General features: G+C 37.6%; 1 protein-coding gene across 3 annotated transcripts; it reads left to right on the top strand.

Annotated features, from left to right (window-relative positions):
• Nucleotides 1-23: 23 nt before the first annotated feature.
• On the top strand, nt 24-21,098 carry TMEM50A (transmembrane protein 50A). 3 transcript variants are annotated; one of them, XM_036823931.1, is made up of 7 exons: nt 24-177; nt 1,869-1,974; nt 3,703-3,815; nt 6,020-6,087; nt 8,154-8,246; nt 10,760-10,820; nt 20,602-21,098. In XM_036823931.1, exons 2-7 carry the CDS (start codon nt 1,882-1,884, stop codon nt 20,645-20,647), a joined length of 474 nt encoding a protein of 157 aa, XP_036679826.1. In that variant the 5' UTR covers nt 24-177; nt 1,869-1,881; the 3' UTR covers nt 20,648-21,098. The 3 variants fall into 3 exon arrangements, with proteins under 3 accessions (XP_036679826.1, XP_036679818.1, XP_036679833.1); XM_036823923.1 differs by lacking the exon at nt 24-177 and adding an exon at nt 304-486; XM_036823938.1 differs by lacking the exon at nt 24-177 and adding an exon at nt 661-774.
• The last annotated feature ends 1,687 nt before the right edge of the window (nt 21,099-22,785 follow it).

A 22,785-nucleotide genomic window follows, 5' to 3' on the forward strand; every position in this document is an offset into this window, starting at 1 on the left:
CGCCGCTCCCTCCGCCCCGTCTCCGCATGCGCGACCGAGCTCCTGGGGCGGTGCTGCTCAATCCGGGTATCCGGCGGCCTGTAGCTGTTTTGTTTTCTTGGCTGGAACTGGGAAAGTGAGGCGGCCCGGCGCGGCGCGACACCGGGCTCTGGACCGACTGCACGCGCGGGGCTGGACGTAAGTGCCAGGCAGGAGTGGGGGAAGGGGAGGAACTGCCGCAGGCCGGATGAGGCCGGGACCCGGGAGTGTCTGCCCGGCTGATGCTGCCTGAGTCGTTGGGTCCACCCTCTGGGAAGCTGCAGGCTCAGGCTGTGCCTTGCTGGACCCTTCCTGGCCACTTCCTGCTGACTCGTGTCCGGCCGGCGGCGGGAGAGGGCGACCTCCTCCGCACTCCGGACAGCGCCCTCCCCGGCACGTCACAGGATCCCTGAAACTCAGCATGCCCCCCTACTTGAGAGCTGCAGAAACTGACACCCCGGAAGGAGTGTAAGCCGGCTGGTTCCCTTGTCGAGGGAGATGGCCGAGCCATAAGAGCTAGAACTAGTTTCCACATCTTCCCAGTCGCAGGCCACTCTCTACACCTCAGATCCCCAGAATCTGGAGGGCGGAGTTTGGGCACGAGTTGTGCGGGTAATAAACCAAAGAAAAACGGATTCGGGGCGGCGTCATTGGGGTGAACCGAAAACAACATACTGGCTTGCCGTTCCTCCCAGGGAAGAATAAAACGAGTGAATTTTCAAAATTGGACTTGTCCTAAAGGCATATTAGCACTGGGTATAATCACAGTTTTAAATTTAATTTTTAAAAGGGAGTTTCCAACTGGATTCATTGCTCTTTTTTAGAATATGTTTTCGAACAACCATAGTTGCTGGCTACAGAGTAGCTTCATGGACAGGTTAAGATTCACTGTAGGAGTTAGGATGTTTGCTTGATTATTAACAATTTACACTTAATGCAGGCTTTTTCATATTCTGAAATAGAGATCCTATGGATGTGTCTCAGACCAGGTTTGTATGGCCCAGCTCTAAGGAATGTTTTATGTAAATGTCGTCTATGGTAATTTAGCCATGGTAATATAGCAGTGCGTTTTCTTTCTTTCTTTCCTTTCTTTCTTTCCTTCCTTCTTTCTTTAATTTCTTCCTTCCTTCCTTTCTTTTTTTTTCTTTCTTTCCTTCTTTTTTTATGGTCTGAATTAATATTGACTTCAATTTTGTGCTTTCTTTTGGCTGGAAAACATGTTAGAATCAGAGATAGAGCTTACTAAAATGAAATGGGTGTTCTTTACATAGAAATGACGCCAACAGACAGACATGGAGAAGGAAAAAATAATGAAGTGAAGGGATGTGATGCGGGTGCAGTGTTTAATTTCTTAATCTGAGTGTGAAGAAACATGTTCTATGACAAAATGTGTAAATTGCTAAGAGAAATATTTTTCATCTGAGTCCATGCTTTAACTCAGAACCAAAGTGTTATCATTTGTCTCTTTGCTATGCTAGTGCTGCTGGACTGTAAATATCTAAGTCACATAATAACTTAGTTTGGAATTAAAATTAATAATCAGTGTAAAATTTTTTCAATATTTGGATGCCCACTTTTGTTTATATTGCGTAAAATATACCAAAACTATCTTTTAAATTAAAAAAAAAAACTTAAATGAGTCCACATTTTGTTTTCCAAAGTTATGTGGAAATTCATCAAAAGCTAAATCAAATATTCTGAAGTATATGTAGCCAGATAAAGTATTTGTAACTTCACTTTTATTAAATTATTCCTAAACTGTTAATTATTTTCTAGAAACGTAAGTCAGGTTTGAAGCAAGTCAATAGAAGTACTTTAGTTGGTTTTTTTTGTTTGTTTGTTTTTTCAAGTGACCTGAAAAAAATGTCTGGATTTCTAGAAGGCTTGAGATGCTCAGAATGCATTGACTGGGGGGAAAAGCGCAATACTATTGCTTCCATTGCTGCTGGTATCCTAGTAAGTGTCCTTGATAATTTGGGCCTTCATTATTTTGGTGTGTTTGTTTTTGTGTATTTAAAGCTCTGTGTGATGTCTTTAAGTAAGTGCTATTTATTTTATCTTTGACTACTGAATTTTTAAAAATAAATGTTGATATTTTGTTTTATTTATGGGAGGATTTAGTTATTCCATTTAAAGAGTTGACATTATGGCTTGAAATTTGTTTAGATTATTTTACTTTAACTGCATGAAAAAAATTGTATAGTAAGACAGTATATTTTATACACTTACTCATAGCATGGATTATGCTTCCTCTTAATAAATACATTAAGTTACTAAGAAGTGTTTAAGAAACAATCAGGTCAAAACCATTCAAGAGATATGATTGTGTTTCTCCATGATCCAGCGTTAACTTTCTTCTCAATCTCATTAGAAAATAGAAAGAACTCATAAAAATATATTGCTTAGAAGTAATTTATAGTATAAAATTCTTATTTACATTACAGATCCTTCAAGGTATCTGATATTTGTTTTGTCCTCTAATGTTGTCATATGCTCTAAAGAGTGAATTTTAAACAAACAAAACTCTAAGTTTAAATATGTCCTCTTTGCCTAGTCTCTGACAGTTATAATCTATGAAAAATAATTATCCTATATTTTTCCAAAGTAGTGTCAAAATATAAAACTACTGTAGAAATTCTGCTCTTAAAAAAAAAAAAGCTTTCAATTTTAGTCTATGAAGAAAATATCTTGAATACATTGAGCTAAGGGTGAAAAAAAAAACAGTGAAAGAGTACTTGCACTAGCTAGTAAAAAAGTCATAAATGGAGTATGGATCTGTCTGTAACCTGATAAAAATAATTTGATTAGCCTAAAATAGTTATTTTAAAATAATTCCCTGAAGATGGCAATGCTGAGAGCAAACTAGGTCAGGGTTGCAAGTGGGGATAGAGAAGGGGGTTACTTTCCAAACCTTCTAAGCTACTTGTCAGTATTTGCTTAATATCATCTTATTGTTTCTGCTCATGTGATAAAAATATTTGTACAGTTTTAATGTTTTTTCATTATATGTTTGCCGTTGATGGTGTCCAGAACCAAGTGAAATTAAGATAAATTATAATTTGGTGTTTATATTGAATTTAGCATAATCTCTGAAACCATCTGTAGACTGCACTATAATTCATCAAAAGGGAAAGCAGTACTGCATAGCCATTGTTTATTTCACCACACCAAGAGGCTAGCTAAAATTCTATCAACGATAATTATTCCCTATATTATTTTGAATACTTTTTTTTTTCATTTTCAATAATATCTTCCTGGAGGCTTATAATATATCGACAACAGGCCACTCCTCCTGTCAGCTGGAGTCTGAGTCACTTTTTTCCTCTCTCCTGCCATGAAATATTGTAACTTCTAGTTCACAAAATTAGATTACAGACTTTAATATGGCAACATAAAATAATGACTAAAGTAGACTTAGAAAAGAAGTGTTAATAAATAATAATTGCTGTGGGACTTTAGGGTATCTAATCTTTCATCAGATATTAAGCCATATACTAATTATATGCAAGAAACTGCTGGAACATTTAAGAAAATTTTGGACTTTATTAGAAGGGATCTCTTCACTTAGATTCTTTGCTTGATTCCTTGCTTTCTTTGCTGGAAAGCAAGATTCCTTGCTTTCTTTTTATCCAGTAAGATATGAAATAACTGTACTTTCTCCTTTTTGTGGTTTGTTTGTTTTAGTTTTTTACAGGCTGGTGGATTATCATAGATGCAGCTGTCATTTATCCCAGCATGGAAGAGTTCAACCACTCCTACCATGCCTGTGGTGTTATAGCAACCATAGCCTTCCTAATGTAAGTGTCATTGTTAGTGACATGACTTACAGATTGTCACAAAAGAAAAATGTTTTACATACAGTTGAGTAGAGTTAAATTTTTTAAGTGTTACCAAATTAACATATGGGACATGGTTTAAAAGTCAAATCATAGAGAAGGGCTGATGAAGAAAAGCAGCAGGCTTCTTTTCTGTTCTTCCTTCCACCTCTCCTCTCCCACTTCTGTCTCCCAGCTTCTCTCAGCTATCCTTTTATTTCTAGGCTGCCAGTGTTTATAACTTTACTTTCACGTCAGAAACCATATACTTTGTCTAAGAGTTTGTTTATTCATTCATCCAACAAATATTTATTAAGCTTTTATATTCCCAGGCTCTGCTCTAGGTACAGTAAATACAGTATATAAAACAGGAAAATCCATACGTTTATGGAATTTATACCTTAATGAGTGAGGCAGATTGTAACTAAAGAGAAATAAATTAAATATATAGCATGTAAGATAATGATAAGTGCTAGAGAGAAAAAGCAGAGGGGGGGATATGAGATGTCAGCAGGGGGTGCAGAAATTTTAAATAGAGTCAAGGAAGGCCTTACTGGAAGGTGATTTTTAAGTACAGATTTGAAGAAGTTAAGGATCTGATCATGGAGATACATAAGAGAGGATCATTCCAGGCAGACGGAAGAGCAAGCACAAAGGCTGTATGGCAAGGGGACCAGCATGGCTGGAGTAAAGGGTCAAGGTCATAAAGCCAGAGAAGACTGCGGAACTGTCCAGACTGAGGAGACTAAAGAGACAGGAGAACAAAATGTCCCTCATGGTTCTGGACCGGATCCTTTTGCTATTTAGAGCATTATTGGGACAACCGGGGAACTTGAATGAGGTCTGATGGTCAGCTAATGGGAGTGGATCATTGTTAATTTCCCGATCTTGATGGTTGTATTGTTCGGTAGAACTGTCTCATTTGTAGGAAATACATACAAATTTCTGGGGTTATGGGTCATCATGTTGTCAAGTGTCAAATGTTTCAGGAAAACAAATTTATTTGAACTATACTTGGGACTTTTCTATAAGTTTGAGATATGTATAAAACCAGTAATACCAGAGAACAAAAAGAGGTTGTTCATTCGAGGATGTGCCTAGTGGTGAAGACTGACGAGGCAGGGTCATGGCTGTCCCACAGAGGGCTGTGAAGTGTATTCAGGTGGCTCAGCAAGGAAAAAGAAGAGCCAATAGCCACTAGCCCAAGAACATCTGCATTGTTTAAAAATATGAAACTTGTTTTAAAATGTGTTTGTTTTATGTACCAAATAACTTAAAAGAGATCACTGAAAATAATTAAGAGTATTTTGATCATTCTTTTTAAAACTTAGATTTGAATGAATAAATTAAGACTTTATGTTGTTGTGAAAAAATTAGGGTTCATGTATTTAGCACCTACTATTTGCCAATCCCTGTGCTAGGCACTGAGACTAAAAGTGAGAAATAAGATAGACACAGCCCCTGTGTCTTTCTAGCAGTAGACACTCACACATACACAGTTAAATGGAGATACACACACACACACACACACACACATACACACATACATAGTTTTCTAACTTCTTGATGTATTGTGAACAGTTTCCCATAATATTTTAAAATTTTCAGAGGATACTTCTAAAGAAAGCAAGGCTATCTCAATTTAGTATTCTGTGAAAGTCAGCAAAAGACTTCTTATGTCTGGAATGTGTAACAGGGATTGAAAAAACAAGATTTTACCACTTGCATCTCTTCATGTTGAGTATGTCTGATGTGTACAAATGGAAAACTAGATAGGACCAAGGTAAAGATCCTTCCAATCTTAACAAGATATAATTTTGAGAATTTCACTCTCAAATTTTAACAAGCATCAGAATCACCTGAAGGATTTGTTAAAATTCAGATTGCTGGGGCCCATACCCAGCGTTTCTGCTTCAATAAACTTGGGGTGGAGCCGGGGAATTTTCTTTCTAAAGAATTCCCAGGTGATGCTGATTCTGCTGGTCTGGGGACTATGGCCACTGCTTTACAGGATATCTGGTTGAGGGGACTTGCCTAAGGTGTATAAACCCATTACTCAAGACTTATGAAGACTTACCTTAAATTTTCAGAACTCTAGCTTATTGTACCTGGTAATTTGATGTCATGGATAATTTCCTGTTAAGAGTCAGAGACCCTGATCTCTTGGTTTTATTGTATTCACACAGGATTAATGCAGTATCGAATGGACAAGTGCGAGGTGATAGTTACAGTGAAGGTTGCCTGGGTCAAACAGGTAAATAGGTGCAAAAAACATCTTACTATACACCCTTAAAATGAGAATTATACATGGAAGGGCCACTTGTCTGACTCCTTCAGATTGGAGATAGGTTATAGGTTCCAAGGAGAGGTTATAGGTTCCAAGGCCTAAGGTAAAAGTCGCATTTGATCAAAGATTGCAGAATAGTAGTTTTAAATCTATGCACAGTTTTGAATATATAACCCTGTGCAATAATATGTGGATATAAATGTATACAGAGTACGGTAAAGAACAGTATATAATAAAGAATACATGTGCAAAATAGAATTTCTGCTACTTGAGGCTGTACCGGGACTTCCCTGATGGTCCGGTGGTTAAGACTTTGCGCTCCCAATGCAGGGGGCCTGGGTTGGATCCCTGGTCAGGGAACTGGAGCCCACATGCCACAACTAAAGATCCCACATGTTGCAACAAAGATCCCACACACAGCAATGAAGATTGCACGTGCCGCAACTAAGACCCAGTGCAGCCTAATTAATTAATTAATTAATTTTTATTTTTTTAAAGAAGCTATACCATATAAATTATTTTCTTCCCTTTTTTGCAAACCTTACTTGATTGAATTAGCATTTTGAAATAGCTTAGAGTCATAGTTTTTTGGTGTGTTTTAAAATACACAACATAAAATTTACCAAAATTTAAGTATACAGTTCAGTAGTAGGTGCATTCATTTTTGTTGTGCAACTCTTTTAATCTTGCAAAACTGAATAGAATAATAGAATTTTAGTGCTTAGATTCACCCAGGCCTGCCTTGCTCAACTAAGGAACTCATATCCCCTGAACCCCATGGCCATGTACCCAAGGTAGGCAGAATACAGGATATGTATAGCACAGCTTCCTATAGGGTCCAATTTAGTCAAAGATTTGAGGGGACAGATATTTATTGAGCAGTTTAAGTGGTAAACTTAAAATATTATATCCATATAAAAATAAACCTGGATATAGGCAAATTTCAGGTGACTTTTTTTTTTCTTCCCCTAATGAAACAGGAGAAACTGCAGTAGTCAGCTCTGGTCTATGCTTTCAGACTCCTTTGGTTCACTCTCTTTGTAGATAAACTTAAGTAGAAGAGATACAGAAATACTGACGTACCACAACCTTGTAAACTCTAAACAAAGAGATGAACGTTAGCAGTTAGTGTTGGTAATAATAAGCCAATAATATTATCCATAAATAAATAAATAAATAAATAAATAAATCCATAAATAAAATTTGTTAGCTAGCACAGCTTTGGGGGTCCAGAGCTAGTTGTATTTGTTTTAGTATCTCATCTATGAGTAACAGCTTATTATTTCAGAACTATTTTATGTTTTGGGTATGAAATCAGAAATTTATGTATAACATTCTATTTGCTGTGCTTTATTGAGCAGGGCAGTGTTTTTATTAAAATGTATTTGTGCTAATTAAACAAACTCATCTCAGAATTCATTTTAGGCCATCTAATAACTCCATTTATTTCATATCAAATCTTCATAAATATTGTATAATGTGATTTATAAGTTGGTTGTCTTTCTCTGTTAACATAATTTTAATGCAACTTAGTCCTAAGTGCCAGCCACACTAAATTTGAATTTGCTTTGCTGCCTGACTTGCTTGAAAGGGAAATACGGTAGTGTTTAGGTTCACATATCACTGAGTATGAATTTTTTGTTAAGTATACCTATGTTATTGTTTGCAAGTTCTCTTGGAGGGCTTTAAACTTTGGAGCACAATTTCTAAAAATACTTGGAGAAGGAGCTTCTAAATGTAGTGAAACATATTTCGTGAGATTTATATAGGAAGGGAGAGTGAAGTTTTTCTCAGTGTCATAGTTGGGGAAAGTAAGCTTAGGCACTTAGAATATACAGACCAACCAACCAAAAGGAAAAGGGCCAACGTCCACACTGATGATACTCAGCACATTTTTCACTGGTCTTGCTTTAGACTTTAATGACAACTACACATTTTTTTCTCTTTGGGTTTTTGTCTTCTTTTTGAAAAGTTAATTGAACTGACTGCTGCCATTTGAGAAACAATTCTGGTAAAATATTATTTTCCTTAAGGTGCTCGCATTTGGCTGTTCATTGGTTTCATGTTGGCCTTTGGCTCTCTGATCGCATCTATGTGGATTCTTTTTGGAGGGTATGTTGCTAAAGGTAAGAGAAAACGCAGTTTTTATTTTACTTCAATGGAATACTGAAATTTTGTGTTAAAGTTGGGGTTTTTTTTAGAATAAAGCTTTTTTCATACTAGCAAGGCATTTGTGCCTGGGAACTCTCCTCCCCCTATCTGTATTTGTTTTGTTTGTTTGCTATGTTTTTAGTGTGCCTTTCTTCTGTATTTTCTAATCTAGAGCCTGGAAGGAATGGGACACAGCTCTATACCTTGTTTCTCTTTGGCTTCCAAAAACCTCAAAAGCAGAACACATATGTTGTCCAGCTATTTGGCAAGTTTTGACTTGCGGAATAATATCCAGGCAAAGCTCTAACATCCTAGAATTGAAATTTATTGAGCTAAGCCTCCGTGATAATATGATAGCATCTTCTTTTAGACAGAAAAGCAAATTAACCCTTAAGGCGTATCTGCTATATAAGGCCAGTTTAAGGCAAGCTAGGAAAAGACCTGCTTTTGGGTCCCTGGCTGAAATTTTGCCTTGAGGGACCCCAGAAAAACATGAAATCCATTTAATGTTCTGGGTAAAATTGACGATGCTTATCATAGTAAAAATATAATATTAATGATTTGCCAAACTAGACCAGCAGAGATCTAAGCTAGCTTATATTTTAACATTTTACTTCTTTGAATAAAATGTAATTCTTGGATTGAAATCATTGGTTTCCTGATTTTTTATTAAAATTGTTTTAATCTTACAGATAGGAATGATAGACAGTTCTAAATATTTATATTTTTTCTTTTATTTATATATTATAAAACCATGTTACTAAAAATGTAGAAAAGAAAGAAAAGAAAAACTATAATAATCTTTCTACTCTTAAATATTTTGGTATATTTCCTTTGGTATCTTGCGTTTTTTAAGTAGTTATAATCATAGTATAAATATAATTTTGAACCTAGCCTTTTGCATTTAACATGATACCATAAGTAGTTTTCTTGCTGCTATAAAATCTATCACCATCATGTTTTAAAAACAAAAATGTTACCTTTTATCATGTGAAGTGCATAATTCTTGTTCATTGTAGAAAATTGAGACTATAAAAGAGCTCAGAGGAAAATAAAATTACTGATAATTCTTCTTTCCTAGATACAACTATTGATACAGAGCCCCTTTTTGTAGGAATGTGTTCATCTCATAGACTTTTAAGTTATTTTCCTAAAGGCTTCTGAAGGCAGGTTATGCTTTGAGAATTATTAGCAGCAGATCTGAAATTTTATAAAGTTGCCTTTATATAGGATCTTTATGAGTCATTCTAGTGTTAATAGTTATTTAATGTGGAATATTTAATGTGGCCTTCTAGTAGACAAGGCCTATACAAACCAGTGGTTATGGTAATCAGATTAATTTGAAACTATTATGAGAAAAAGTTGCTATTCATCTATTCATCATGCCTCAGTTTGTCAATTAGTCAGCGATGATTAACAGTTCCAATAGTAGAAATTTATGAGAATTTCAACTTCAGTCGAGGATAAAATGGGGACAAAATGGTCCTCTGGCAGTCTTGCCCATCTTAGTTAGGGGCTGCTTTCTCCATCCAGGTGTTTAAGCCCAAAACCTGGGTGGTTAAGGCCTGTCAAGGATGACACCTCTTTCTCTCACATCCCACACACCCCAGTCCATCAGCAAATCCTGTTGATTCTGCTATTAAAAAAAGTGGTCTTGCATCTGACCACTCTTTACCTTCTCCATGGCTCCCACCCTGGTTCAATCCATTATAGTCTCTGGCCTGATTTCCTAAAATAGCCGCCTCACTGGTTTCTGTTTCTCCCCTTCCCCCCTTTAGTCTACTGTCAGCACAGCAACCAGAAGGATCCTATTGAAATGTGTCAGCTCAGGTCACTTTTCTGCTCAAAACCCTCCAATGGCTTTTCCTCTCACCCAGAGTGAAAATCAAAGTCCTCACCATTACTGCGAGGCTCTAGAGGATCTGCACCTCCCAGCCTGCCCCTCGTACTTCTCTGATCTGTCTCCTGCTTTTCTCTCTTCGGCCCACATGACCATTCCTCTAATGTACCAGCCCACTCCCACCCCAGGGCTTTTGCACTTGTTGTTCCGCTGCTTCTGCATGGCTCCTGCCCCCACTTCCTTCTTCGTGTCCTTATGCCAGTGTCACCTTCTTATGTGGTTTTTCTGCCCACCTGTATAAAATATCATCATTCACTACATTTCCTATACCTTTCCTGCTTTTTCTCCTTATTTATTCTTGGTATTCTCTAGCTCCGTGAAGGCAAACACTTTGCCTGTTTTATTTACTGCAGTATCCTCAGCACATTGAACAGTGCTGGCACATAATATGTACTCAGTATTTGTTAAATAAATGAAGGAGGCTACCAGCGCTACACTCTGTCGTATGTATTATGCCATTTAATGCCCACACCAACCATAGTTACCAGAAAAATCAATTATGTTAGGCAGGAAAACTGAGATGCACCAGTTTATCAGAAACAATGTGTTGAGATCATAAACCTCTAAGTATTACAATTACTTTTACAGAAAAAGCCATCGTATACCCTGGAATTGCTGTATTTTTCCAAAATGCCTTCATCTTTTTTGGGTAAGTTTGTTTTGCATTCTTCATCCTATCTTTTTTTAAAATAATGGTTTATTTTATGTCATTTACTATATTTAGTTGCTTAATTTCCCCCTGTCTAATGCCCCTTCCCCATGTTAGTGTCATAAAATACGAAGAATGAGACTGAGAAAGGTGTTTTTACTGCACGGGTTGGCTTGCTGCCCACCTTGGGAACATACATCGATTTTTTAAATTGCCACCACCTCCCCTTTAACGAAGAACTGTGATTTGTGTAGATTTAGTTACATAACACTGGCACTGTTCATTTAAAATCTGTATCTCTAACAGTTGCTTTTAATGAAAGCCTGCTTAAAATCATTTCTCCTTAAAATTTTGTTTCTGAATGCATTTTATGGTTCTTACTATCCTTGGTGTCACTAGAATTTGTGACATTTGAGGGGTAGAGGAAAAGCCCTGACATTTTTTTATCCTTCTGATGCAATGACAAATTAAAAGATTGCTAAGACCTTAATACTCTTATCACTAATCTTTTCTAATGTTCATTCTTTCCTGGACACTTAGGGCCTGCCCTTTCCCCTATCCCTGGCCTCCCACTTAACCCCTCCCCCCCAAAACAACAACAACAACAAAAACTTCTCTTTATCCTGTGCATCAGGAGTTCTTAACTTCCGTTCCATGGGTAGGCTTCTGAAGATTGGGAACCACCGGGTATTTCTGTATGCAAGACATTGGTTTTTCTGCTTGTTTCTGGGAAGAGAGTCTGTGGCTTTCATCAGATTTTCAAAGATGTCCTTAATCCAAAATAGGTTTTAAAAAAAGCTTTATATTCTGTATCTTCTTTATATGCTGTATATTCTAGGACAGTCTATTCTAGGACTTTTCCTTCCCTGTCCCTTCCCACCCACCTCCTAAAAGGAAATAGATGCCCCATATCTACTTGAACCACTCATGAAATGCTAACAGTTGCCCTTTAATAATAGTCAGCAGCTGGTATTTACACTTCTTCCATTCTACCACAAAGCATTTCTGCAATTTTATAAAATCAGTTTAGAAATAAGAAAAATGTGAACTTACATGTGGCAAGATACACAGCCTCTTTGGATCATACCTTGCATCTTGAAACTAGTGGAGAAAACCCAAAGAGTTTTTTAAAAAATGTTAGTCCATTGATTTTTGTGCAGAAAATAATAATGACCAAAGTTTATTGAGCACTTTTTATGTGCAAGGCATCATCTTAGTGTTACACGTGTGCTCTCAGTTAATCCCCAACACAACTCGGAAGGTGGCTCCATTATTATCACCATTTTATATGTGAGAAACAGGCACAGAGCTCATGTTTGAGATCATGTGGCTAAAATTCAGGCTATCTGACTTCAAAGTTCAGTCTCCAGCTACTATGAGGGTGAAATTTGAAATTTGGAATGAATTTAATTGACGTTTTCTCCTTTTGCTGAATCTTCAACCAGTTGCTTAGTACTGTTTCCCTCCTGCCTTCTTTTTTTTTTTTTTTTTTTTTTTTTAAAGAATGTAACACTGTACATGAAAAATACAAAGTGAACAAACCTCACTCCCCAGGTTATGCAAATTTGGTAAATATGGGTAAGTTTGTTATTTTATAGGGTAATGTAGCCTGTGTTTATGAGAGGGACAGTGTTGATATTTATGATTTCTTTTCCTTTCAAGCTGCAATGCTGAGGCTTGGGCATCTTTAAAGAAGGACCAGGCACCCTGAGCTCACTACTCCAGTATCTCCACAGGGTTAGAGGTGCTCGGGGGAATTCAGTGCCCCACTACTTCAGCCAAAGGAAGGCAGTGTAACAGGGTCAGAGGCAGGGGTTAGAAAAGTTTCAGGATGGAGTGGTGGGGAGGGGATTTACGAGAACCAGCCAAGGAAGGGCAAACAGCAGACTTCTTTATTTTAATCATTATTTTCTCTGGCAGAGGTAGAGGATAAAGTAAGTTCCACCTTGAGATACTGTTTTTGGCAGAGAAGTTACTCTATCACAGCAGGGAGGAACCAGAGGATTGAGTGAAGATTTGTGGGAAACTTTTATCTTTTCCAATGAGGGAAGAAACACGTTAAGTTCATATGGTAGTTATCACATTTCACAAAACCTTGGAAACCGATCAGTGACTTGTCATTGTCTCAAATTAGTTATAATAAATTACTTTTCTATGCAACGAGTTTGGTTAATTTCTCATTTATTACTATTCTATCTATTAAGTCTAAAAACTAATTTGGTTTTGTGAAAATACTGTAAGCAAATTGAAATTAAATTCAACTAATAGACACCATTGTTAGAACAGTTGTAGCAGATTGCCTGCCATTTTGATTTATAACAGAACAATTCTCAGCAACAGCTTAGAAATTACTGTTTCAGAAACTGATGTCAGTACCAAAGGTGACCATCTGACAATGTAGAAGGGACTGGCTCTTGCCCAAGAAACTATTGAGATTATAGTTTACATCTGGTGACTAGTGTGCTGAAGTTACCACATCTCTTTTAAGCTCTCTGGAGAGTAGGGGCCCTAATACCCAACTTCGGTTTTTCTTTTTTTGCAGCAGTAGGTTTGATATTACCTGGAAGAGCAGAGATCAAATCACTTTTTGGAGGTTTATGAAATCCTTTATAAAGAGAAATTCATATACTTCCAAGAGAGGGTATAGATGACTTCCTGGTTGCACTTTTTTTTGTTTTTTCCTGGTTGCATTTTTGTTTTCATCAAAAAACACTCAGGTGTTTACCTTTATAAAGGCCTATGAAACCTGTTTTTTTAATTTTTTGGCCGTGCTGCTAAGCTTACGGGATCTTAGTTCCCCCACCAGGGATCGAACCTGGGCCCCCTGCAGTGGTAGCGCAGAGTCCTAACCAGTGGAGTGCCAGGGAATTCCCTATGAAACCTATTGTAAATCAACCATTTTGATTGAGGGTTTAACCTTGAGTATACACTGGAGATTGGAAAACAGATATGAAAACCAGCAGATGCCACTGAAGCGTCCACTCCTCTCATTTCTCCCTTGCACTTACTCCCCACATCCAAGCCCTGATGACGAGTCTGCTTCTGAATTGTCTTAAACCATTTCTCTTTTTGTCTATTTCCATTGTTATGTTTGGTCGTCCTCATCCCTTCCTGAGCACTTCACATCCTTGACTATCCCTCTCTTGGATCCAGTTTTCCTATGTCAGGTTTCCTTCTTAAACAAAGCTCTAAGCCTGTCATTTCCCACCTTAAAATTTTTCAAAACTCGGAGCTGTCTACAGAAGAGGTTACCACTAGTGACCATCCAGCCAAATTCTGCCCACAATTCTGTTTTATTTAGCCTATACAGTATTTTTTGTTTTATGGAGCTGACATTTAAAAATCAAGAGATTTCATCAAAAATTGGAATTTGGGGCCTTTCTTGAAAAGCTAGATGATCTAACAACCTGGGCCCTGCTCAGCAACAATCCGCTGGAGCTAAAGTTGTTTCTTTTAATGGGGATGCATCTCTGCATAGTCCTATCTCATGTATTGCCTGGGCCTGAGTACCAGCTGCCCCTTTAGTAGATCACAGGCTGGTGCCTGCCCCCTTGACTCATCTAAGGCACCGAAGGCCCCTGTGGGCAATTTGCCACCCTGGTCAATTGGCTTACCAAATCTGGCCACTGCCGTTGCTCATCTTCCTTGATTCTTAAACTATACTCTGGCCATATTGGACTCTCCGCTGCTTTACTACACCACAGATATTTATATTGAGATATATATGTGTGTGTGTATACATATTCTTATGCATATAATTCCAGTCTGCCCTCTTAAACTGAAGCCTTGAAGACAACTATAGATACTTCCCAAACTAAAACCTAGAGTGTTAAGCTCTGTGAAGGCATTTCCTGACACATCCATCTCCTGGGCTTGTTCTGAGGCCCCATGGTCTTTTATTCCTCTTTGCCTTTTGATCTACTTTTCCTTTTCCTCTCCCTAAAACATCTTCCTTCATCATCCCACTAGCTCCTGTTCCTCCCAACCTCCCATTCAAACTCCTGCTTATCCTTCAAAATTCATCTAATATTACCTCCTCTGTAAATCCTTTTCTAACACATTCAGGCAAAATAAATTCCCATATGTTCTCTGCTCCCTTAACATGTGATACCTATGTGTCTCCCCACCCCCACCCCCTATACTACCACATTGTGTCATCAAGAACATGAGCAACTTGAAGGCAGGGACTGTATCTTTACTTTTATAGCCCTAGCTTCTAGCACCTAGCACCTCGACTTAAAAAAGGCTTGTTGGCCAGGGGAAAATGGCAGCAGCCGTGTGGCTGACAGGGTCTTGGTGCTCCGGCCGGGCGTCAGGCCTGTGCCTCTGAGGTGGGAGAGCCGAGTTCAGAACATTGGTCCACCAGAGACCTCCCAGCTCCACATAATATCAAATGGCGAGAGCTCTCCCAGAGATCTCCATCTCAACGCTAAGACCCAGCTCCACTCAACGACCAGCAAGCTACAGTGCTGGACACCCCATGGCAAACAACTAGCAAGACAGGAATACAACCCCACCCATTAGCAGAGAGGCTACCAAAAATCATAATAAGGTCACAGACACCCCGAAACACACCACCGGACATGGTCCTGCCCACCAGAAAGACAAGATCCAGCCTCATCCACCAGAACACAGGCACCAGTCCCCTCCACCAGGAAGCCTACACAACACACTGAACCAACATTAGCCACTGCGGGCAGACACCAAAAACAACAGGAACTACGAACCTGCAGCCTGCAAAAAGGAGACCCCAAACACAGTAAGTTAAGCAAAATGAGAAGACAGAGAAACACACAGCAGATAAAGGAGCAAGGTAAAAACCCACCAGACCAAACAAATGAAGAGGAAATAGGCAGTCTACCTGAAAAAGAATTCAGAGCAATAATAGTAAAGATGATCCAAAATCTTGGAAATACAATGGAGAAAATACAAGAAATGTTTAACAAGGACCTAGAAGAACTAAAGAGCAAACAAACAGTGATGAACAACACAAGAAATGAAATTAAAAATTCTCTAGAAGGAATCAATAGAATAACTGAGGCAGAAAAACGGATAAGTGACCTGGAAGATAAAATAGTGGAAATAACTACCACAGAGCAGAATAAAGAAAAAAGAATGAAAAGAATTGAAGACAGTCTTAGAGACCTCTGGGACAACATTAAGCACACCAACATTCAAATTATAGGGGTCCCAGAAGAAGAAGAGAAAAAGAAAGGGACTGAGAAAATATTTGAAGAGATTATAGTTGAAAACTTCCCTAATATGGGAAAGGAAATAGTCAATCAAGTCCAGGAAGTGCAGAGAGTCCCATACGGGATATATCCAAGGAGAACCATGCCAAGACACATATTAATCAAGCTATCAAAAATTAAATACAAAGAGAAAATATTAAAAGCAGCAGAGGAAAAGCAACAAATAACATACAAGGGAATCCCCATAAGGTTAACAGCTGATCTTTCAGCAGAAACTCTGCAAGCCAGAAGGGAGTGGCAGGACATATTTAAAGGGATGAAAGGGAAAAAACTACAACCAAGATTACTCTACCCAGCAAGGATCTCATTCAGATTCGATGGAGAAATTAAAACCTTTACAGACAAGCAAAAGCTAAGAGAATTCAGCACCACCAAACCAGCTTTACAACAAATGCTAAAGGAACTTCTCTAGGCAGGAAACACAAGAGAAGGAAAAGACCTGCAATAACAAACCCAAATCAATTAAGAAAATGGTAATAGGAACATACATATTGATAACTACCTTAAATGTAAATGGATTAAATGCTCCAACCAAAAGACATAGACTGGCTGAATGGATAACAAAAACAAGACCCATATATATGCTGTCTACAAGAGACCCACTTCAGACCTAGGGACACATACAGACTGAAAGCAAGGGGATGGAAAAAGATATTCCATGCAAATGGAAATCAAAAGAAAGCTGCAGTAGCAGTTCTCATGCCAGACAAAATATACTTTAAAATAAAGACTATTACAAGAGACAAAGAAGGACACTACATAATGATCAAGGGATCAATCCAAGAAGAAGATATAACAATTGTAAATATTTATGAACCCAAAAGAGGAGCACCTCAATACATAAGGCAAATGCTAACAACCATAAAAGGGGAAATCGACAGTAACAAAATAATAGTAGGGGATTTTAACACCCCACTTTCACCAATGGACAGATCATCCAAAATGAAAATAAATAAGGAAACACAAGCTTTAAATGACACATTAAACAAGATGGACTTAATTGATATTTATAGGACATTCCATCCAAGAACAACAGAATACACTTTTCTCAAGTGCTCATGGAACATTCTCCAGGATAGACCATATCTTGGGTCACAAATCAAGCCTTGGTAGATTCAAGAAAATTGAAATCATATCAAGTATCTTTTCCGACCACAATGCTATGAGACTAGATATCAATTACAGGAAAAAATCTGTAAAAAATACAAACACATGGAGGGTAAACAATACACTACTAAATAACCAAAAGATCTCTGAAGAAATCAACGAGGAAATCAAAAAATACCTAGAAACAAATGACAGTGAAAACACGATGACCCAAAACCTATGGGATGCAGCAAAAGCAGTTGTAAGAGGGAAGTTTATAACAACACAATCCTACCTCAAGAAACAAGAAACATCTCAAATAAACAACCTAACCTTACACCTAAAGCAATTAGAGAAAGAAGAACAAAAAAACCCCAAAGTTAGCAGAATGAAAGAAATCATAAAGATCAGATCAGAAATAAATGAAAAAGAAATGAAGGAAACAATAGCTAAGATCAATAAAACTAAAAGCTGGTTCTTTGAGAAGATACACAAAATTGATAAACCATTAGCCAGACTCATCAAGAAAAAAAGGGAGAAGACAAATCAATAGAATTAGAAATGAAAAAGGAGAAGTAACAACTGACACTGCAAGAAATACACAGGATCATGAGCGATTACTACAAGCAACTCTATGCCAATAAAATGGACAACCTGGAAGAAATGGACAAATTGTTAGAAAAGCACAACCTTCCGATACTGAACCAGGAAGAAACAGAAAATATAAACAGACCAATCACAAGCACTGAAATTGAGACTGTGATTAAAAATCTTCCAGCAGACAAAAGCCCAGGACCAGATGGCTTCACAGGCGAATTCTATCAAACATTTAGAGAAGAGCTAACACCTATCCTTCTCAAACTCTTCCAAAATATAGCAGAGAAGGAACACTCCCAAACTCATTCTACGAGGCCATTATCACCCTGATACCAAAACGAGACAAAGATGTCACAAAGAAAGAAAACTACAGGCCAATATCACTGATGAACATAGACGCAAAAATCCTCAAAAAAATACTAGCAAACAGAATCCAACAGCACATTAAAAGGATCATACACCATGAACAAGTGAGGTTTATCCCAGGGATGCAAGAATTCTTCAATATATCCATATCAATCAATGTGATAAACCATATTAACAAATTGAAGAAGAAAATCCATATGATCCTCTCAATAGATGCAGAAAAAGCTTTTGACAAAATTCAACACCCATTTATGATAAAAAACCCTCCAGAAAGTAGGCATAGAGAGAACTTACATCAACATAATAAAGGCCATATATGACAAACCCACAGCCAACATTGTCCTCAGTGGTGAAAAACTGAAACCATTTTCTCTAAGATTAGGAACAAGACAAGGTTGTCCACTCTGACCACTATTATTCAACATAGTTTTGGAAGTTTTAGCCACAGCACTCAGAGAAGAAAAAGAAATAAAAGGAATCCAAATCAGAAAAGACGAAGTAAAGCTGTCACTGTTTGCAGATGACATGATACTATACATAGAGAATCCTAAAGATGCTACCAGAAAACCGCTAGAGCTAATCAATGAATTTGGTAAAGTAGCAGGATACAAAATTAATGCACAGAAATCTCTTGCATTCCTATACACTAATGATGAAAAATCTGAAAGAGAAATCAAGGAAACACTCCCATTTACCACTGCAACAAAAAGAATAAAATACCTAGGAATAAACTTACCTAAGGAGACAAAAGACCTGTATGCAGAAAACTATAAGACACTGATGAAAGAAAGTAAAGATGATACAAACAGATGGAGAGGTATACCATGTTCTTGGATTGGAAGAATCAACATTGTGAAAATGACTATACTACCCAAAGTAATCTACAGATTCAGTGCAATCCCTATCAAACTACCAATGGCATTTTTCACAGAACTAGAACAAAAAATTTCACAATTTGTATGGAAACACAAAAGACCCCAAATAGCCAAAGCAATCTTGAGAAAGAAAAACGGAGCTGGAGGAATCAGGCTCCTGGACTTCAGACTATACTACAAAACTACAGTAATCAAGACAGTATGGTACTGGCACAAAAACAGAAATATAGATCAATGGAACAGGATAGAAAACCCAGAGATAAACCCATGCACATATGGTCACCTTATCTTTGATAAAGGAGGCAAGAATATACAATGGAGAAAAGACAGCCTCTTCAATAAGTGGTGCTGGGAAAACTGGACAGCTACATGTAAAAGAATGAAATTAGAACACTCCCTGACACCATACACAAAAATAAACTCAAAATGGATTAAAGACCTAAATGTAAGGTCAGACACTATCAAACTCTTAGAGGAAAACATAGGCAGAACACTCTATGACATAAATCACAGCAAGATCCTTTTTGACCCACCTCCTAGAGAAATAGAAATAAAAACAAAAATAAACAACTGGGACCTAATGAAACTTAAAAGCTTTTGCACAGCAAAGGAAAACATAAACAAGATGAAAAGACAACCCTCTGAATGGGAGAAAATATTTGCAAACGAAGCAACTGACAAAGGATTAATCTCCAAAATATACAAGCAGCTCATGGAGCTCAATATCAAAAAAACAAACAACCCAATCCAAAAATGGGCAAAAGACCTAAATAGACATTTCTCCAAAGAAGATATATAGATTGTCAACAAACACATGAAAGGATGCTGAACATCACTAATCATTAGAGAAATGCAAATCAAAACTACAATGAGGTATCACCTCACACCAGTCAGAATAGCCATCATCAAAAAATCTACAAACAATAAATGCTGGAGAGGATGTGGAGAAAAGGGAACCCTCTTGCACTGTTGGTGGGAATGTAAATTGATACAGCCACTATGGAGAACAGTATGGAGGTTCCTTAAAAACCTAAAAATAGAACTACCATATGACCCAGCAATCCCACTACTGGGCATATACCCTGAGAAAACCATAATTCAAAAAGATACATGTACAATCATGTTCATTGCAGCACTATTTGCAATAGCCAGGATATGGAATCAACCTAAATGTGGGGATATGGGGATATATGTATATGTATAACTGATTCACTTTTTTATAAAGCAGAAACTAACACACCATTGTAAAGCAATTATACTCCAATAAAGATGTTAAAAGAAAAAAAGGCTTGTTAAATGAATTAGATAAAATCAGGCATATAATGGTTACATGCTAAACATTGGTTAACTTTTTAGGAGGGACATATGTCTCCAAACTCAGAAGTTAAGGATGCAGGGAAGCTAATGGTAAATAGCACAGCTGAGCACAGTGAAAGAATTTACTACCTTAGAATGATCAGTTTCTGTTCTGATACATCCCATGGGTTTTTTCCATACAACTCATCAATTATTCTTTGTTGTTAGTTTCCCACGATTCTAAATCTCACACAGTCTTTCTTTCACCAAACTCAGCTAGTCATGTGATGTTTCTTATTTTATTCACAGAGGACTCGTTTTTAAGTTTGGCCGCACTGAAGACTTGTGGCAGTGAAAACATCTGATTTCTTACTGCAGAGAAGTCCTGCATGGGTTTGTTTTTTTTTCCACTACTCACTCCCAGTCTTTTGTAATGCCATTTTCTAAACTTCTTTCTGAGTGTAGTCTCAACTTAAATTTGTATAATACTAAAATCATGAGAACTCCCTATTTAAACAACAACAACAACAGCAAAATCTATTGTGGTATGCATTTGCTTAACTTGTAAAATGTTAAAGAAAAATATTTCACATGAGAAATTTTTATTATGTTTTATCATGGTATAATTTGTAAAAATAAAAATAAATCACAAAAGAAATTATGGAAGCATCTTATATGAGTATTTGTCATATCCAAGGTGCAAAACTGCAGTTAAAGTGCTCTGAAGATTGAATGTGTTTATTTAAATGTGGCCTCTTCTGTGTCAAATGTTAAATGAAATATAAACATATTGTTGTTTTTAAAAAACTATTCAGTGGTCAGAATTCTTTCTCAGTATACTTTGTGTTTGGTTTATATGGTTTTGCCACAAATTCTGTAAATATTTCAGTGTAAGTAACTATTGAGCATCTCCCAAGGGGTGAGTGAACATGTTGAAAGAGAGTAGCCCCACAGTCCTGCCGCCAGTCTCCTCAAAAGTGTCCCTTCAGTGGCACTGATGGGAGGGGGAAGGGGGTGAGTAATAACTCAGCTGTGATACCTGGTCCTGGTGGGATGCTGACAGTCACTCCACAGCCACCATGGAAGGAAAGAGGAAGAGGATAGGGATTTGACACTGGTCTTTACTCAGGTGACTAATTCTGTTGTCGGTTTGATAATAAATTGGATTCCATTTCATTGTATCTCTGTACTGAACCACTAAGCTCAAGATAGACCAGCAGGGTCAATTATAATGACAAATGTTAACTACTGGGAATTCTTAGTCTGTTCCTCTTTGGAATTCTGTTATCCCCCAGGCTCCCCACTTTGGCAAAATGGGAATTTATTTTTTCTTTAATAAACTAGCTAACTGTGGGATACATGTTCTTCAGAACTAAAGCTTAAAATGTTTTCTTACATAAAACTTGCTACAATTAGCCATTCATTAAATGCCAAATATCTCTTAGATTTAAATTGTGGTCCTTTTTTTTTAATATTTATTTTTTATTTTAAATTGTTTGTTTGTTTGTTTGGCTGCATCTTCATTGCGGCACGCGGGATCTTCGTTGCAGCATGTGGGCTCCTGTCTAGTTGTGGCAGCGGGTTTTCTCTTCTCTAGTTGTTGTGCGCGGGTTCCAGAGGGTGTGGGCTCTGTAGTTTGCGGTACGCGGGCTCTCTAGTTGAGACACGTGAGCTCAGTAGTTGTGGTGCACGGGCTTAGTTACTCCGTGGCATGTGGGATCTTCCCCGACCAGGGATCGAACCCTCGTCCCCCGCATTGGAAGGCGGATTCTTTACCACTGGACCACCAGAGAAGTCCCAGTGGTCCCCTTTCTATGTCAGCCATAGTTTTCTCCCAGTGTGTACAATTTGAATGTTGCCTGGTCATCAACTATTCAAAGAAATGGCTGTGTTGCTGTCATCTCACAGCAAATCACTCCTGGTGAGGTTTTAGATCCACAGGATGTGAGAAGTGGAGGCAATCTTAGGGGTTGAAGTTCACCTTCTCTTCTTACTGATAAGGGAACCCAGACCATGGCAATTTAAATGATTTCCTCAAGGTCATAGAACTAGTTTTTAAATCTTGAGGCAGTGTATCTCCACGTTTGACCACGAATGTCTTCCCCACAGTTAAATTCAGGATGTGCTCAGGGAGTAGGAACTCCTTGTAAAACCACTGGAATAAAAGCACAGTGCCTGCAAGGGCTAAATCTAAGTGAGTTCTTAGTTTTCCCCTGTTTTATATCATCTGCTTTGCTGATGCAGATGAGTTAACTGATAGCTTAATACTTTATTAAGCGCAAGAAAGAATCTAGGAATTGTCAATAAAATTGAACCAAAACCTTAGTTTTGTGAACTGTGTGTCTGCACCCAAGAAAATAATGATAGCGTCATCTTTCATGAAACCAAACATAATTATTTAAAATTATTATAATATAAAATGATCCCTTATGTTTTTAGTCTTTTATTTTTAATATCAAATCTATCTCTGACCTGTTTCATTGTACATAAGGA

Source organism: Balaenoptera musculus, chromosome 1, assembly GCF_009873245.2.
Source record: "Balaenoptera musculus isolate JJ_BM4_2016_0621 chromosome 1, mBalMus1.pri.v3, whole genome shotgun sequence".
In the NCBI taxonomy this organism is placed as follows: Eukaryota; Metazoa; Chordata; class Mammalia; order Artiodactyla; family Balaenopteridae; genus Balaenoptera; species Balaenoptera musculus.